We start from the raw sequence: 15,100 nt of genomic DNA, 5'->3' as shown, positions 1-15,100 counted from the left end.
GTTTAAATGAGATATTGTGGTTTCAAGCATTGCGCGCTTACGAAACTCTGTGCCTTTGCTATTGGAAATATGGTCTCATTAACAGAAAGTTTAGTGGAAACTCAATGATCTGTAGGTGTGAGTTTGAATTACTGCTTAAAATATATATGTTCATTTTACTGTATGGAATTAGAGATGTTGCATGCTTTTTATTGCTATTTGAATAAATACTTTAATAAATATTTTGACAAGTTTGCTTGTTATTATTATATTTTTGTGTGTGCCATGTTCACCAAGTTTTGTTTTGTTTTTTTGTTTCAAAGCAAAATTAGGTTGTTTTTAGTTCTGGAAAGATACATCATACCTTTCAGTCTAGTTCTTAGACTATTTATAAATTCCTTATGCATGTAGTTTTGTTCTAGGTAAGTGATAGGGAGACTTCCTTAGCCCGGGGACCACATGACAGTAGTGGGTGGTGCCTTAGGCAAAAGTAGGGTGGGCAAGAAATGTACCTTTAAGCTTTATACTAGAAGCTAGTTTCACATGCACAGAAGTCTCTATCCTCTATGAGGCAAAATACATTATCAGAGTTCAGGAACATATTCCAGCTAGAGGAAAAGGGTGGGAAGTAGGTTTTGTGAGAGGTGCACTCTGGGGTGAAGGGATGTGGCCGAGAGCGGTTGCAGTGTGGGGAGTTTCCCAATGAACAGGTAGAGAACCTATGAGGGCTGCATTTGAACCCAGGATATGTAATCCCCCACCAAGGCTCTGATGGAAAGGTAAAGAAGGTCTTGGTCTTAGAACTGCTTGCTCTCAGTACCCACAGGGATTGGACAACCACACAGAGCATCCCTCAGTGAAATGCTGCAAATATTTAATAGAATTCCATCCTCAGTGAGAGAATGTGTTCCAGCAGGACTCTCACTGTATTGTATCACCAGAGTTACCAAGTAGAAAGTCACTTCCATAAATCTGAAAATAAGCATATCTATGCGGGTGACGCTGTGGGTTAAACCACAGAGCCAAGGACTTGCCGATCAGAAGGTTGGCAGTTCGAATCCCCACGATGGGGTGAGCTCCTGTTGCTCAGTCCCTGCTCCTGCCAATCTAGCAGTTCGAAAGCACGTCAAAGTGCTAGTAGATAAATAGGTACCGCTCTGGCAGGAAGGTAAACGACATTTCTGTGCGCTGCTCTGGTTCACCAGAAGCGGCTTAGTCATGCTGGCCACATGACCCGGAAGCTGTACGCCGGCTCCCTCGGCCAATAAAGCGAGATGAGTGCCGCAACTCCAGAGTCGGCCACGACTGGACCTGATAGTCAGGGGTCCCTTTACCTTTTTATACTTAAACCTCATGTGTGCTTATGCCAATAAAGGTAAAACAAACAAAAGAAACCCCTCCATGTGTGGATGAAAGGGGCAGGGCTAATGAGTGATCTGTATAATACCCTGAGGTGGATTCAGAGTTTAGCATCCAGACAAGGCTAAAGGCGTTTCTTCTTAATACTCTCAGGAAACAGGAAATTAAATGTGAATTGAATCAGATTTTTACCTCATCCCTACCAGATGTGAATAAGGTCCCAGTGAAGAAGCAGATATATTTGGAACTAAAATGATAGCACATGATGATTGGCCCAATATTTGTGTATGAAACCATTCTGGAACTGTACGAAGTCCAACCATACATCTAAACTGTCACGAACTATCTTCCAGGATCCTTCCACTGTCCACTTCCAACTTTTTAAAAAGTCTGCAAAAATATTTTTACTAAGTTTCCCAGAGTAAAATAAATAGTTGAAACTCTGATGTTGGTTCATATCATCCATTTATTTGTAGGCCATTTTATAACCATGCTCTGTCTAAAGTTGCATAGTATGCAACACATTAAGCAAACTAAGGCAACCACTATGCCAACTGAAATCAGAATCGGAACAAATGTATCTGTAACACAGTGGATAAGTCATTACACAACAACAGTGTCAACAAAATTCCAGTACATAATTATATGAAACTATAACACAAATCAAACATACTGTAATATTCTAATCCATCTGCTTGAAACCATTGGGAACAAGAAGAGGGCCAAATACCCAAATTAATTAGATTGCATGTAAGGTCTATTAAAGTTAGTTAGTTAGTTAGTTAGTTAGTTAGTTAGTTAGCTAGTTAGTTAGTTAGTTAGTTAGTTAGTTAGTTAATTCTATGCTGCCCTTCATTTTAACATCACAGGGCAGTTTACAATATAAAAACACAGAATATGTACCATAATAAACAAAAACAATAACTTGCCACACATCTGAAGGTAGCCCTGTTTATGGAAGTTTTTAATGTTTGATATTTTATTCTGTTTTTAATATTCTGTTGCGAGTGTCTGTGGAAACCCAGTCAGATGGGCAGGGAATTAATAATAATAATAATTAAAAAGGCCACATATTGTTTAATTAGCCAAAGGCCTGGGAGAAGAGGAAATTTTGCCTAGCGCCTTAAGATATGTAAGAAAGGCACCAGTGCCATAGGCTTGAAACATTTACCGTAATGTTTAATTAATTTTATAATGAATGATTTTAGAGTGTTGTTTGTGTTGTACTTTTGTACTGTTTTATTGTTGTTAGCCGCCCTGAGCCCGGCTTCGGCTGGGGAGGGCGGGATATAAATAAAATTTATTATTATTATTATTATTATTATTATTATTATTATTATTATTATTATTCGCCCTATAGGACGCACTGGCCCATAGGATGCACCTAGTTTTTTTGGGGGGGGGAAATAAAGAAAAAAATTATTCCCCCCCCCAGCCGTGGGGAAAGCCCGAGCTTTTAAAAATGCACCTACCGTAGTTTTTAGAGGAGAAAAGGATATCTGCCTGAAGCGCGGGGCGCTCTGCTTCAGTGGGCCCAACGCTCCGGGCAGGAGGCTGCGGATATCTTTCCGAAGCACAGGGTGCTCTGCTTCAGCGCGCCCCGCGCTCCAGGAAGCAGGCTGCTATCCGCAGCATAGGGAGCCCGACGGGAACTCCCGCGGGCTCCCCAGGCTTGCTGATAGCTTCCTGAAGCCTGGAGAGTGAGAGGGGTCGGTGCACACCGACCCCTCTCGCTCTCCAAGCTTCAGCGAAAGCCTGCATTTGCCCCATAGGACGCACACAGATTTCCCCTTCATTTTTGGAAGGGGAAAAAGTGCGTCCTATAGTTGAGATTAATGCCAAGAAATGATTCAATAGTCAACAGACAATGATTTCCTTAATGCTGTCTTCTTTATTGGTTGTTCCCTATTATTCAGCTTGGACCTCAATACTATGATATAGCATTTTGGGGGAAATATACAGAGTAGCAATGCAGCCCCAGAAACCAATATAGAAAAGTATTTGTTTTAATAGCAATAAAAAACATGCAACATCTCTAATTTCATACAATAAAATGAACATATATATTTTAAGCAGTAATTCAAACTCACACCTACTCATTGAGTTTCCACTAAACTTTCTGTTAATGAGACCATATTTCCAATAGCAAAGGCACAGAGTTTCATAAGCACACAATGCTTGAAACCACAACAACTCATTAAAACCTATGGAGCATGCCAGCAGTTAGATGTTCACTTCCAATTGTTTTCACTCAGATATGCACAGTGCTAAGCTTAGATTTACTTTACCATCCATTTTTAACTTCTTTATCTCTTTTTCCCCATTAGCTGTTCTCTGCTGTTCAGTTCAGGCCTCAGTAAAATAACATAGCATTTGGGGGAAAAGATGCAGCCTAATAAAGCAGCAGTGGAGCCTAAAATGGAGAAGATCTCCACAGCCACCATGTATTTGCCCTTGGTACTCAAGTAAGTTGGAACAAATGACAACCACACACTGCAAAAGACCAGCATGCTGAAGGTGATAAACTTGGCTTCATTAAAGCTGTCAGGCAACTTCCTGGCTAAGAAGGCCACAGTGAAGCTGACAATGGCCAGGAAACCCATATAGCCCAGGACGCAATAAAACATACTGACTGACCCTTGATTACATTCCAGTACAATTTCTTTAGTCATGGAGTGCATGTCCAAATCTGGGAATGGGGGGAAGGTTGAGAGCCACACAATGCATAGTGTGGTTTGAATCATGGAGCAGGAAAGAACAATGGAGGTGGCCAGTTGTTTCCCCATCCATTTTCTCATGCTGGATCCTGGTTTGGTAGCCATGAAAGCTAGGACCACTATTGTTGTTTTGGACAATACACAAGAAACTGCAATGGAGAAAATGACACCAAAAACAGATTGTCGAAGGAGACATACTACTTTTTCAGGTCGACCTATGAATAATAAAGTACAAAGGAAAGAGAGCAAGAGGGAGAAAAGGAGAGTGTAAGTGAGGCTTCGGTTGTTGGCTTTGACTATGGGAGTGTCCTGGTGCTTAATGAAAATCTGAAGTACCCAAACTGTGATGGAAGAAAGAGAGAGAGCAGCAATTGTCAAACTGATCCCCAATGGTTCTTCATAGGACAAATAACTTATGTATTTCGGAATGCATGAATCCTGGAGGTTATTTGGATACTGGTCTTCTGGGCATTGTAAACAATCATTCATATCTGTAAAAGAAACATCTTTTAAATGTCTTTCATATTTAATAACAAGCGTGTACATTGGCTGTATCTGGGGGCCAAATAATGAAGAAAGGTTGTGTTCCCCCCTTTTAAATCAAATGCAATGTCAATACCCCACCCCAAATGCACCCTGGCCCTTATCATCTTTTGGTTTTCCTAATTGCCTATATTTCACTAGATACATGGGGTTTGCTAGAAAACAAAAACAACAAAATCCTCCTCATCCTATTTGTCTGCAATCTGACAGGCTAAATGCACTCTGAAGGGGCTGCTGTGCCTGTATCCACTTTGGCAAAATAGGGGGAAGGTCTCACAGTGCAAATGGTGGTTTGAATCATGGAACAGCACAGAACAATTGAGTTGGCCAGTTGTTTCCCCATCCAGCTTCTTATTCTGGAGCCTGGTTTTGTAGCTACGAAAGCTAGAACCACAATGATTGTCTTGGCCAAAATACAAGAAACAGCCACTGAGAAGATGATGCCAAACGCAGTTTGTTGAAGGAAACATGTCAGCCTTGAAGGTTGCCCAGTAAATAGCAATGTACAAAGGAAGGAGAGCATGATGGAGATAAGGAGAGTGAAGGTGAGCTCTTTGTTATTGGCTTTCACTATGGGAGTTTTCTGGTGCTTAATGAAGATGCAAAGCACCCAAACTGTGATGAAAGAAAAGAAAAGAGCAATAATAGCCAGAGTAAGTCCCAAAGGCTCTTCATATGACAGGAAGGTTACAGCTTTTGGGGTGCACATATCCTGGTCACTGTTTGGATAATGATCTTCTGGACAGTTGAAACAGTCATCCATGTCTGTAAAAGAAATGGCTGGTTACATTTTATGTACGTAGAGCACTATTGTCATCAAGTGCCAATATTACAAAGTCTTAAATAAAGGTTGGCAGATTGGGGGAAAAAATTGCCTTCTTATGTATTTATTTTCCAGAAGCTTTGGTCAGCCTTTGAGCAGCAGTATCCAATATACTGAGCAAAGAAAGTTCAGCTCTGTCCTGAAATCCAGATTTTTATCATTACCTCTTTGTTCCCTGAGCATAACATACCATTTATTGGTTCCTGAGAATTATGCATGGACTTTATCCATATAATGTATCTGGCTGATATCCAGATTGTGGACTCAGTTCTGAGGAACTCTTTTCTTTTTCTTTTTTATTAAATATTTATTGGCATTTTCAAAAAACACACAACAAACAAAAACAAAAAATAAACACAACAAAGAAAAAAACACAAAAATCAAAACTAAACAAAAAAGTAGAAAAAACACACAAAGTTTCTGATACTTGTTATTCTTAACCTTATTTCTCAGACCTCCTCACACCTCCCCTTCTTGTATTCCAATTTAAATTGTCAGTTCAGCAAGTCCTTAACTTATTTCTTCACCTTAACTTAAACATTTGTTCTAAAATACTATTGTTTTACTTTACTTCTTTTTCCCATTTCCTCAATTAATTTTTAACAGCCTTATTTTCAATTAATTTAAAAAGAAAAGACCAATTTTACCTTATTAAAATCACACATCAATACTTATACCTCATTGATTATTCTTAAACCTTTTTCCTAAAGTCGACCAAAATTTCCCTTCCACGATTTGCCCAATTTCCTTACCACTAACAAAATATAAAAAGCAAAATTATCCTTATGTACCCTTTGGATTCCCAACCTCCACCCACCCTTTTCCCGGTTCCAGTCCCCAACCAATATCCATCAGTCTTTATATTATTTATTTAGCCTGGAGATCTCACGTCCGAGGCCCTTATATCTCTCTCAGTTCCTTTCTGCCGGTCTCTTTGATAGTCCTTGATGTTAAGCCCCAAGTCTCGGAGGGGCTCCGGCCCAACAGAATCCATGTTGCTTCCAGCCAGTCCTCCATACTTAAAAGCAAAGCCTATGGGGTGCTCCAACTCTTGTTTCAAATTTCTTTCAGATCCAAATGTCCCCACAGCTCCAGCTTTCTCCTTCAACAAATTTGTAATCCTCAGGTCTTCAGATCTCCTCCAAAGGGGATCTCTCCATTTTCCAAACTCCCATTCAGACCAGGCTTTCCACATCCTATTTTTATTGTCCTTTTTTATCATCATGTCAGGCCTCATATTGTAACTCTCCTTTGACTCCTGCAAATCTCCTGCTCCTCCTACATTTTCTTCGAAAACAACATATTGCTCCATCGTATCCACACTTTCAGTTTCATTTATTTGTTCAGTTGAGTAGGCTTCCTGTTTCAAGTCCTTATCAGGCTCAAAACTGTTGTTTACTGTCCAATGTAGTAGTGATACCTTTGTAGACAAAGCATTGTATTCATCTTGCAAGTTTCCCAAGAGAACGAGTGCTCTGTCCAATTCTGCTTGGATTTTACATACTCCAGCCATTTTTGTGATGTAGTGTCCCTGTTACCCCTCTAGGGGGATTTTAGTTCCTTAATGTTCCTTTCAACTCAAAACCAAAAGTCCAGTTATTTTGTATCAGCCCTCCTTATTTTCAACAAGTTATACCGAATAAACCAGCAAAAACAGCAGAAACAATGTTCTCTTTTTCCAGCTGACAACTAGCTGACTAACAGCTCACTTGACAGCTGTCAAAATCTTCAATGCAACAGGCTTTCTCATAGGACGTTCCCGGGTCTCGGGGGGGGGGGTGTGAAATTTCGACTCCCAAAATTCTTTTTATCCTCCAGTAAATCTTCTTGTAGTGTCAAAACCGTGAAGTCAGGATCTTTCATTAAAAAACAAGAAACAGATTCTCTCGACCTTAGCTGCCCAGTCCTTTGCTTTAAATTGTTTACAAAGGGGGGGTGGACTTCCTTTTTAGCCCCTTCCCGCTCGTTCCAAATCCCAAATTAAAAATTTTTTAGGGTTCCAATCTCCGTATTACTCACGGGTTTATGTTTTAGAGTCCAATCGGTCTTGGAAGAAGTTGGCGCTCTCTGTCAATGGCTTGCGGCTTCACTCCGTAGGCGAGGGAGTACTCTCAGCACCACGCCTCACCCTGCCTCCGTTCCGAAGCCTTTAAAAAGGCTCCGTCGCGGATTGGGGGGGCGCAAATGGTGCCCGCCGAGTCTCTGTGTTCACAGGCATCCGCGCCTGTGATTTTAAGGGTCTCCGCTTCGCCGCAGCGGCCAGACCCAGACGCTACGGAGCCGATTCCCTCCAGAGCTCGGAGGGAATCCGCCATTAAACAATGGCGCCAACCCGGAAGTCCCTGAGGAACTCTTTTCTAGCTGAGATCAGCCAGACACTTCAGGTGCTTGACTAATACATTCCTATTTCAGCAGACATTTTAAGGATTTCCTGTTTTTATTATTAATTTCAATTTTATTTTACCCATGGTATGCTTTTTGTAATCTTTATGTACATTGCTTAGAAATTTGGGTGATTAAGCTGCATATATAGCTGAAATGGAAAAAATGAAAGGGCACAAAATTGAGCAGCCAATATATTTGATATGTTCTGTATATAACATCTCGTACCCTTCTGATTGGAAATCTTGCCCTCTGGACAGCGGAGACAATCATAGCAGCAAAATGGCTTCCCTTCCTTCTTTGACTTACTATATCCTGAGCGACAGTTGTCATTACACTGAGAAAGTGGCTTTGTCTGTCCATGAATAAGAGAGTAGAAAGTTTTACCAGTCAAAAAACAAACAAACAAGAACACTGCATTGTTTTCAGTTGCTGGTCTATATGTAAAAACTGAGTTGCTGATGGCATAGCACAGTAACATTGCTTCTAGATAGCGTTTGATATGGAATGGGCATTTGGAATCTCCACTGCTAATTAACTCCCCACCCACCCATTTGAGTAATGTTTTGTGCAAATCTGTTCATTACCTTGAGGTTTCCTTCAGACTCCTATCCCTGAGTATAAATTAAAGTTGTGCCTTTTCATAACAAAGGGGTTGAACCATCAGAAGTTCTGAAATTGCTTGAGTTTTGCTTTGCATTGTAAAGCAATAAATGTAGATACAGCTCACTTTCTTTCTTTTTTTAACTTTGATCCAAAATGAAATCTAGCAGGCTGTAAATGACCATTGGACCCATTAATTATGCTTTCTTAAGGGCTTAGTTCTATCTTAGGGTAAATAAATGGCAGTACATCTCTTATTATGTGGAAACTAATGGTGGAGGGAGAACTCCAACAGCTGAGGATTGGGATGCAGTGTATATGGTGAAACAAATATGGAAAGGATCAGGCAACAGAGTAACATAAAAAAAATAGTATGTTTGGTATATAAAGGGGTAATAAAGCTCACTAAATCACATTACCTTATATATTGTTGGGTTCACTGTAATGTGTGCATACTCAAATATTTTACTTCATTATACATTTTTTAGTTTGCAACATAAAATTAAAATAAATAATAAGAGGGAGGGGGGATAAAGTGTACACAGGTGAACAAATGTCAAACTAAAGAGGGAAACTTCCCACTTTCCACCCTCCTGATTAAAAGAAACCTAGTTGAACTCCACCACAACAAGCAGGTGAGGGGGAAAAAGATATCCTGCCCAAGCCAGGAGACTGGGGAGTAGGGGCCCCAAACCTCTTCACCCCACCCCTCCTGTCCAGCATTCAGCTGAGCACATAGAAGACATGTGTAAGGAACATTTTTAGTACTGTGGGTCAGATCTGTCTCTGCTCCCACCCCCCACAAAGAAGTGGAAGGAAGTCTCTAGGGCAACACCAACCTTATAAAGCAAAGTACCAGCCCCATCTCGACTGGCCTCCCCTCTGCAGGCTTGGGACCTCCTCCTTAATCAGAGGCTGAAGCAAATCTGTCCCAGTCTTAAGATAGGCATGGCATTCTTGACATAATTGAGACTGCATTGCCAAGCTTTCTAAGTTATATAGGTGTGTTGTTGTTTTTCTACCTGAAGGTCAAACTCCCTCATGGATAAGCTTCTGGAAGCCACATGCCAATGCTGGGCAGATCCAGAGGCCAAAGTGGGCAGAACATTAGATGTGTCTGTACACAATATCATGCCCTCCAACATTTCTCTGATGAAAATAGGGACGTCCCATTCCATTTTATCCCGTACATCTTACTGGGTTGCCCCAGCCACTCTGGGCAGCTTCCAACATATATAAAAACATATTACAACATTAAACATTAAAAAGACTTCCCTATACAGGGCTGCCTTCAGATGACTTGGGGGTCGGATAACTCCATACCCACCAATATTTCTCCAATGAAAATAGGGACATCCTAAAGAAAAGTGGGACATTCTGGGATCAAATCAGAAACCAGGATGGCTTCTCTAAATCAGGGACGTCCCTGGAAAATAGGGACACTTGGAGGGTCTGCAATATGCTACATTCTAGCCATGAAAATGTCTGAGGTCTCTAAACACATACACATGTCTGTCCCTCCTCCACCCATACTCGCAAGAGTCATGATTACAGTCCAAGGGCACATTCCAGCCAGCAAAGATACTCAGGAAGGGCAAGTGAGGGGTGTGGGAAAGTCTTAAGGGGAGGCAAGATAGGAATGCATTCCTCTGTTCCTATGCTGAACTGTGCAGCTGTGGACAAACACTGAAAGTTCAGCTAGGACTGACCGATGTACCCTATGCTGAAACCAAATGTAACATTGTGACTGCTTCTAGTCACAGAGGAAATTTGTAGAAGGCATTCTGTTGCAGAGTGTGTCTGCGTTTGAGGTTCACCACCATAAAACTTTCAGTTTGCCATAAGCTTTTTTTCAAAAAAAGTATCTTTTTGAACATTGGGGAAGCTATTTGTTTATCGCCAAATGTACCTGGTTAAATCTATTGGGCCATTGGATGGCATCTTCACAAATGAATAATTTGTCCAGGGAAGCCTGTGATGCTATCTGTCCAACCTTGACTCTAAGAAAGGAGTGGTTTGGGAATGTGATCCAGTTGATAATATCAAATCCAGCAATTAAATTCCCCTTTTGGTCAAAGGAAACCTTTTCCCCAGCACTGTTGTTAAATGATAAACTTTTTAGATAATGGTGAAGCTAAATTAGAAGAGAGAGAGAGAGAGAGAGAGAGAGAGAGAGAAGTAGATCAAAAGTATCTATCATAAGTAACAGAGATGCATGAGGATAATGATCCTTTACTACAGAAAGGAGAACTACCAAAGTTCTGATTCTTATAAGGACTGTCCTGATCTGATCTGGAGGGATCAGTGTATACAGTGGTACCTTGGGTTACATACGCTTCAGGTTACAGACTCTGCTAACCCAGAAATATTACCTCGGGCTAAGACCTTTGCTTCAGGATGAGAACAGAAATCGTGCTCCGGCGGCGCGGCAGCAGCGGGAGGCCCCATTAGCTAAAGTGGTGCTTCAGGTTAAGAAAGGACCTCCACAACGAATTAAGTACTTAACCCGAGGTACCACTGTACTTTGTATCTCATTTATTGTTATTTTCATAAAATTGATATGCCACTTGAATTTAAAAGAAACCCTTAAGGTGGTTTACAAAAAAAACCCCAAAACAGATTACTTTCTATCAGAGGTGCACTCCAGATCCTACACATTTCTGGATTCTCATTCACTTGCATGTTCCTAAATGACAGGGTGTGAAGGCTGTCTCTATGTTGTCTTGGTTGTCAGGTTGTCATAGCCACAGGCCCATGGCTAGATAGCTTGTGGAGCTTCTGCTACCACACTTCTTGACACCAAAGCAAGTCACCCTGGCACTGATGCGTCTTGATCACATGTCATCTCTCTCAGGGGAAATTGTTGTGTGTGTGTGTGTGTCCAACCACTTTGAAAAAGTATGTTAAATATGTAAAAAAATCCCCCTGTAAGTAATATAATCAAGAACAATTGGTGTTTATGAGTACGGATGCATGAATTATCCCAAACTCATTAGGAATTGATGAGAGAGAGAAGTAAGGAAGCTATGTTACTGCCACTGCTAATTGTGAAGTCCATCATCACCAACTGATGGAGAATTTCTTCCTCTCCTGGAGAAACATGGCTTGGAGGAGAATAGAGTAGGGTGGAGAATTTCAAGAGGCCATTTTACCTGAAACATCCTTACAGATGAATATAAAGTTAATACTAATATTACTTTTCTCTAATTATCACTCATGGCCAACTTAACCATCTCTAGTAATAAAATCTATGTACAGATTGTAAGTGATATGCTGAACTGAAACTTGCTGTTAAATGTCAACTATGATTAACCTACTGCTTGGATACCTAAAACTCCACTACGGTGAAGAGAAAATCTACGTATTACAGGGACCGCTGTTGCACCCATAGATATAATGAGTTCTCCTGCTTGAGGAATACCTGCCATGGCTGTTGATTAATAAGGTTCCATGTTCTTTCACTGACTTTTTTGAATTTCAATGAATACATAGCATGTAAACCTTCTGCCACTGCATGTACAGCATTGTAGATACTATAGCTGTGACCAGTCATTCTCATTTCAAAAACTGACTGAGGGAGTGTCTCCAGTTTTTCTTCTCCGGTGCAGATTTCACCAGCATCCTCTTCTAAGGTGGAACTATGGAAAGTACAGCTAAAAGCATTTTCCCAGAAGACCCTAATAAAATCGTCTTTTTTTGCTCTGGTAGGGTTTCTTGTTTGAAGAAATGTGTGGAATCCTGGAAGATCCTTTGAGTGAATTGCCAAGGATATGCTGCCATGGATAAAGTGGATGTCCCAACCTTTTTGAGCACTAAGTGCTGTAAAATCCATCTCGGCTGTCATAATCCAGATCTTTGTTTTTATGGGTATTTCCTCAAATTCTTGAAGATGCAACAGTGTTCTTAAAACAAGAATGGTGTGGATTTCACCATTTACAACAACTGCATTGGCAGTGCTTTTCATAACAACATTGATTGTGTGAATCCCCTCCAGCACCAAATCATGAATTCCAGTAGAAAATACTGCTTGTGGAAATCTTTCGACAAAATCAAAGCAGATGCCTTTCTGGGAGAAAGTGTGAAGCATTCTTGCTTTCAATCTCTCTCCACTGTCATCATTTATGAAAAGCACCCCAATCCATGTCCACTGAAAATGCAGCAGTAGCTGGACAATCCCCATATACTGTTTGTCTCCATTTGGGAACATCTGGTGCAAAGAAACTCCATGGGTTTCATCATTTATCACTGGAGCAGAGCCATACGTAAGCTAAAGAAAATAACAGTGAAAGTTAGAGAGACAGTAAGGATAGCTCTGAATTAAAATGTGTTGCTGCAATTCCTAAATTGCAAGGCTTGTCCTCCAAAACTGTCCAATCCAGCATTCAATGTGCATTAGGAGCCAATGAGATTCATGTAAAGTACAGCTTTTTATTTCAATCACAATCTCCAAGACTCCCGGCAAAACTATATATAACAGGCATATATACAACTCTAAGGTACATTATACCTGGAGAATCTTATAAATGCACAGGATGGTTGCAATGTAGAGACATATATCAGAATTGGGTCCCCCAATGACTGCAACTGGACTATTCTGAATGTCACACTTGTAGTTTGGGATAAACCCGCCTGGTGTAGACAGAAGTTCCATTGAGGCAAGGTAGGTCCATCTTGCATGGAAATTGCTGTTGTAGATGTGGAAACCCATGGTGACATTGGGTAATATCTGGGGGTTTTCATTTATCTCTTTCACAGCAAATTGCAAGGCCAGGATTTGCTGGTAGCTCTGAGTTAGTACCCTACAGTGAGAAATAAACGATGCACTATAGTTTATCTTCTTCAAAATTTGGTATTTGCTACATTTCAGTCCTATCTATACACTAAAAACTTTGCTCTAAGATAGATCATTTGGACATATTCTAGGAAGTGGGGGGAAACTTTTCAGCACATAGCCTGATGGCAAATAAAAGCTTGGATCCTAACCACTCCCATCCCCCAAATATGTCACCCTAAAGGATTAGGTTAAGATCCAAAGCAGGATGAGAAGTGGCAGTAGGAAGAGGCTGCAGAAAGAAATGGATTTACTAATAACATTCTGCTTCTGCCAGGAGTTTTAGACTCCACTCACAATCTGGTATCATCTTACATTAAGTGAAAACTAATATTCTAGGTAAAGAGGTGCCGGAACTCACCATGAACATGTTGTACCCCACTCAATGTTAGTTGTAAGATTTCTTATAAATATTCCAATGCAAAAAAATGTATAGTCTTCTTGAAAGTAAATCTCACTGAAATCAGCAGGCCTTCCTCCCATTGTAGTGTGATTTGGATTACAGCCTGAGAGCTAAACAGCCTGAGAGCTATTCATGCAGTTAGTAATGATTTCTCACCTTGTTTGACCTTTTGGTAGTTTACCTGGTCTATTATTATTCCTATTCAGTACAATGAAGAAGGTTGCCACTCTATAGCAGAATTCCCAACCCTGCGTGAAACAGATGCTTTGAACTAGAACACCCATAGTTCCCGCCATTGACTGTGATGGTGGATAATGATGGAAGTTATAGGCAAGAGGCTAGTTAGGTGGGGTAGAAGGATAGGGAAGGCTGCTCTTAAAAAAAACCTTAAATATATTATACAGGAAGAGGATTAGGAGATGGAGTCTCTCCCTGAATTTGCACTGCTGAAAATCACCGTCTACATAGAAACAGGGTAGGGTAGTATGATACAAATCTATACAATGATGTAGAGACAATAAACCATTTGTAATGCACTGAAAATAAAGTTGATTGCATTGGCTTGCCTGAGAATGTACATTTTGCAAAACAACAGAACAGAACGAAAACAACGCAACAATAATATGGTTCCTTACATGATATTGTCAAATGCTTCGTGAGAAGGATGTTCTTTAAATTTGATTGGATTAGGCAATATGTATATCTGAGAAATAATGCCAGCAATGATGAAATCTCCTACATGATAGCACTTGTGATGAGTAAGAATAGGGTGAGTGATGGTGTGTTTAACCATTGGAGAAATAGACATCATTTGGGTTAGCAACACTAACACCAGTATCACAAATATCACCATCTTGCATGAAAACTCTGCCTTTTAAATATCAGCTCATTGGCTTCTATGTATATTGCCATCTGAGTGTCTTTGACTTGGACAACTTGACTTGAGTTTGCATGCATTTGAAGCCAAAAACAACAACAACACACACACAATGGAAGTATCAGAAAACAGACATGCAACCATCTCTATTGACAGCTCTGTGTGACAGATGGGATTTTAACAGCATTCTTAGTCTTGGTTCACAATTGTGGGAATGGTCATTGAATTCTCTGGGGACTAGCAGAATAACTAGATGTAATCATGGCTCATTGAAAATTACAAGGGAGACAGTCGCCTATGTAGCATTGCTGGATCTGTGTGACATAGCAACAGAAAACATGTTTATCACAACTTGAGAGAAGTCTCCCCCAGTCCTGTTCAGTGGGACCAGCTCAGTTTGGTTCTGTGAGATATTGCAGAAGAAAAAATATTTAACACAACTGGAAAGGAGTCTCCTTTGGACATGCTCAGTGGGACCCAGCTCAGTGGGACCCAGTGGGACCCATAGTAATGAATAACAAACTTGAAGTAATATATTCAAAAATGAATACTAACAGAAAAAAGGGAGTAGTTTGCAAGGTTT

The 15,100-nt window shown here is 40.5% G+C and overlaps 1 protein-coding gene across 1 annotated transcript; it reads right to left on the bottom strand.

The window, feature by feature from the left end:
- Positions 1-3,644: 3,644 nt before the first annotated feature.
- LOC128399009 (vomeronasal type-2 receptor 26-like) lies at positions 3,645-14,493 on the bottom strand. The gene is made up of 5 exons (XM_053360267.1): positions 14,276-14,493; positions 12,914-13,205; positions 11,828-12,673; positions 8,032-8,158; positions 3,645-4,546 (listed from the first exon to the last, which is right to left on the bottom strand). Exons 1-5 carry the CDS (start codon positions 14,491-14,493, stop codon positions 3,645-3,647), a joined length of 2,385 nt encoding a protein of 794 aa, XP_053216242.1.
- Positions 14,494-15,100: the final 607 nt, after the last annotated feature.

This window comes from Podarcis raffonei, chromosome 13 (genome assembly GCF_027172205.1).
Source record: "Podarcis raffonei isolate rPodRaf1 chromosome 13, rPodRaf1.pri, whole genome shotgun sequence".
Taxonomy (NCBI): Eukaryota; Metazoa; Chordata; class Lepidosauria; order Squamata; family Lacertidae; genus Podarcis; species Podarcis raffonei.
Note: the sequence above shows the minus strand (reverse complement) of the source record. Positions and strands in the feature narration are given on the sequence as shown.